Source organism: Priapulus caudatus, unplaced genomic scaffold (genome assembly GCF_000485595.1).
Source record: "Priapulus caudatus unplaced genomic scaffold, Priapulus_caudatus-5.0.1 Scaffold1706, whole genome shotgun sequence".
NCBI classification, from domain to species: domain Eukaryota; kingdom Metazoa; phylum Priapulida; class Priapulimorpha; order Priapulimorphida; family Priapulidae; genus Priapulus; species Priapulus caudatus.
In genome coordinates, this window is record NW_014578767.1 from 41,302 (window position 1) to 45,355 (window position 4,054).

At 42.0% G+C, this 4,054-nt stretch overlaps 1 protein-coding gene across 2 annotated transcripts; it reads right to left on the minus strand.

Annotated features, from left to right (window-relative positions):
* Positions 1-6: 6 nt before the first annotated feature.
* On the minus strand, positions 7-3,535 carry LOC106817374 (SUZ domain-containing protein 1-like). Of its 2 annotated transcripts, none has more exons than XM_014822036.1 (4): positions 3,463-3,535; positions 1,879-1,943; positions 1,584-1,638; positions 7-395 (listed from the first exon to the last, which is right to left on the minus strand). In XM_014822036.1, exons 1-4 carry the CDS (start codon positions 3,526-3,528, stop codon positions 165-167), a joined length of 417 nt encoding a protein of 138 aa, XP_014677522.1. In that variant the 5' UTR covers positions 3,529-3,535; the 3' UTR covers positions 7-164. The 2 variants fall into 2 exon arrangements, with proteins under 2 accessions (XP_014677522.1, XP_014677521.1); XM_014822035.1 differs by having other exon boundaries at positions 209-395; positions 1,396-1,638.
* Positions 3,536-4,054: the final 519 nt, after the last annotated feature.

Here is a 4,054-nt window from a genome sequence, read left to right on the forward strand (position 1 = left end):
TTTATTAATATTTATCTTCATTTTTAAGTGGAATATTACAACTTACACTGCACCCATGGTTAGAGCGAGACTATACAATTGTTCAGTGTTCCGATAACGAGTCAGTCGCAATGCTCTTACACACGAAAAGTGTCGGCAAAGCTATTGATGATGACCTATACCGATCATTGACCTAGCAGCAGTGTAAGTAGCGGTAGCTCTGGCCAGGTGCACGGGAGAACGCAGCAGCGGGGGCAGCGGACGAACGACGCCGATTTGAATTTCCTATCGCGCGAAAAAAACGCGCGGCCGGCTATCTTGCTATCGAAAATCCCGTTGTCCCGTCCGGTGTCTTTGGGTCTCTCGTCTTGCCGACTGCGATGGTGGTATCTGGCTGTATTGTCATGATGACCGGCCTGTAAAGAGATAAGACTGTCCGACACACGGCTTCCCAGCTGCTGCGCGCACGCGATCGGTAAACACCACGAGAGTAGAATCCAACGTAGGTTTGTGGCGACGAGTTAGGCGAGGCTGTGAATTATCGTCTCAGTTAGTTGTCACTGTTTAACCAGAGTTGTGTCGACGGTGTTTGCGTTAGGTACAGTCTAAGCAACATATATACGATATATAATGAATAACGTAAAATATATATTGTATATATAAACACATAATATGTATATATATATATTAATTATTATGTATATATGTGTGTGGGTGCTGAGTACGTATTTGTGAGATTGCAAGTGCACTTAAACGCTCGCAGCGTGATGAACAGCCAGCTATACCTGCTGATAGATAGAGAGCTAGCTAACAATAACTGACAGATAGAGAGCTAGCTAACAATAACTGATAGATAGAAAGCTAGCTAACAATAACTGACATATAGAGAGCTAGCTAACAATACCCGACAGATAGAGAGCTAACTAACAATACCTGATAGATAGAGAGCTAGCTAACAATAACTGACATATAGAGAGCTAGCTAACGATAACTGACAGATAGAGAGCTAGCTAACAATACCTGAGAGATAGATAGCAAGCTAACAATACCTGACAGATAGAGAGCTAGCTAACGATAACTGACATATAGAGAGCTATCTAACAATACCTGACATATAGAGAGCTATCTAACAATACCTGACAGATAGAGAGCTAGCTAACAATACCTGAGAGATAGAGAGCTAGCTAACAATACCTGACAGATAGAGAGCTAGCTAACAATACCGGACAGATAGAGAGCTAGCTAACAATACCCGACAGATAGAGAGCTAGCTAACAATACCTGACAGATAGAGAGCTAGCTAACAATACCTGACAGATAGAGAGCTAGCTAACAATACCTGATAGATAGAGAGCTAGCTAACAATACCTGACCTCACATTGCGAATAACATCTACGATGAGACCTAGCTATATACCTGACAGAGTTCTGCGGCGGCGGCGGCGGCGGCGCGTCGTCCCGCGAGGCGGCGCCCATGATGCGGAGCCTCGCCTCTGCATACTCCGCCTCCCTCTGCTCCAGCGTCTTCGCCGGCTGTGCCGACCCCTTCAACGCGCCGTTCTCGCACGCGGCGGCGCCCCCTGACGGCCGCTTCAGGATTCTCACTTGCGGCTGATACTGCGTACGATGTGTGTCCTCCGTCACGGTCGGCCGTTCGCCGCTGGAGTCGACGAAAAATTAGATAACCCAAAACACGCGTCGGATATTAATTCGCTCAATCGTGAATTTTGACGATGTGGCATCAATCGGGGGATGGCGTACAAGATGTGATTTTAGCGTGCAAGTCGATATAATAATGCCTGCGATGACAGACCACCATGATATTTACTAACATTCAGAAACAACATTTCGCTTGAGTAATGTTTAAATTGGATTTATTTCCCTATCCTAATATCCCTACCATGTATCACTTCCTGGTTCTTTCTCTGTTGTAGATTCTAGTTTCAGTAATTTCTTTTCTAATACCTGTAATGTCGAGAAAAATGGCAATAACATGAAATAATCTATCCCTTATATGGACAATGGTTGATAACAGTAAATTATTACTACTAACTAATCGTTTGTAACTTATGCATAACTCTGCCTACGAAGTTGCTTTAGATAGACACATACTCACACACAACACATGGGCACAGTATATATATGCATTCACACAATCACATATGTGCACATGCACAGACGTAAAATCCATACAGCATTCTTGAACTTACACAATACTTAAGATACCGGAATATAATTTGCAAGTAATGTTTCAGTTTAACTCAGGGAACACGGCATTTCATAGTGTATCTCCTAAAATCCAAAACCACTTTCTCAATTTTAGAGTGTGGGTCATGGCACTCAACTTTCTAACTGTGTAAAATCCTGGCTCCACACAGTAAGGATCGTGAAAACCTCGTGTCTCGAATAATGACACAAAATGGCGAGCCAGTCTGAAGTAGTGAGGACACAAAAGAACCACCGAAGACGTAAAAAATACTCCCAGTGCCCACCCCCTAGTGTCAATGATACAATCTCTAATCTGATGATAGTCAGAACATGGAAGAAGAAGAAGAAACTATATCGTGTTTTGGACAAAGCAATATTTTGTAATACTATGGTTCACCTACGACAGCCTACAGGCTCAAGGCAGCCAGCCTAATGTAGCACAGTAGTTAGTAATAATATTGTTTAATGCTATACTAGATGTTAAAATAGCACCCATTCAAGTTAATGTTCTAAAATGTTTTATACTGATAGTGATGTCAGAGTTATATTTATAACACAGTTGTGTTAGTCCCACAGGTAAGGCACCACGAAAATCTCCTCATTAGGATTAGCCCGACGAGGCTGTGCGACTGATCGTCCATATAAGGTCTTGTAATACAAAGTGATTAGCAAGACCGTTATTGGAGCTACATTAAGACTAGCTCCAAGAAACGGTATTGCTAGGGTTAGAATACCTATGTATATTGACGTTAGTCACACAGCCTGGTCGGGTTACATTAAGACATGATCCCGACCACGTTACGACGTGCATAAGGTTTATTTTTCAAATACACGCATCTTTTAAGCGATGTGTCTGTTTATCCGAGGCCGCGATCGAACGGGGACCACTGTATGTATGATATTATTATTATTTATTTATTAGTAAGTAGTACTACTACTAGTAATGCACAGCGACAGTGCACTAGGTAGTGGGACCACGTTAGTCACCTGCTCTATCGTATCGTATCGTATCGTATATTGTCCCACTTTTGTATTTCACAAGGCATCACTTCTGGTGAAGGTGCGAGGATATTCTGCCAATTTCTGGGAAACTACTGCACTGGCGTTTAGTAGGGCCTACCACAAATTACAATCGCTGACACTGACAGTGACAGTGACACTAACACAGCCACTTTACTTACTTTTACCTTAGTTTACGATCGCATTACTTTATGAAATGCACGCTATTTAACGCGTATAAATTATACAACTACCACCATTAAGAGAGTTTACCTACCCCATTGTCAGTTAAATCTTCCCAACTTTCAAGATCATCAACATCATCTTCCTGGGAAGCCATCATACATAAGTGGCGACATCGTACGGTGACCTTTCGAAATGGCGTCTTGCAGGAAGCTGGGCGATTGTGATCGCGCTATTTTAAATAGCATTTTTAACCCGTTGTTACCAACGGGAGAAGCTGTCTTTGATGAGGATATACCACAGGAACTACGAGGTACATTGTTAGTAGTATTGTATCATTTTGTATGCATGCCCAGTTCCCACAGTATTAGTTAGCTGTGCGACCATAGCTACGAATATTTTCATCGTCAGCGTTGCCGCCTATATGTCCATACTCAGTACTTTCACTGTACTTTTCACTGTACTTTCACTGTACTAGAGGCCAAGGGTGGCTCAGTCTCTGTGTGTACAGTAGTCATTGCAGGGAGTGATATCACATAATCACAGGGTAAATTCTTTCTTTGACTTTGTTTCCCGTTCTGTATTTCTTGAGAGTTTGTGATCCACATTTAAAAAAAGTTTCATATAATTTGTAAAATGATATAATTACAAATTTCCAACAGCTACCACATAATTATACTTTTATT

Coding starts and splice junctions, on each gene's coding strand:
- LOC106817374 (XM_014822035.1), bottom strand. CDS start 3,528: ATGATGGCTTCCCAGGAAGATGATGTTGATGATCTTGAAAGTTGGGAA. Junction 1,944..3,462: donor AAGATTTAACTGACAATGGG/GTAGGTAAACTC, acceptor TCGACATTACAG/GTATTAGAAAAGAAATTACT. Junction 1,639..1,878: donor GAACCAGGAAGTGATACATG/GTAGGGATATTA, acceptor CGTCGACTCCAG/CGGCGAACGGCCGACCGTGA.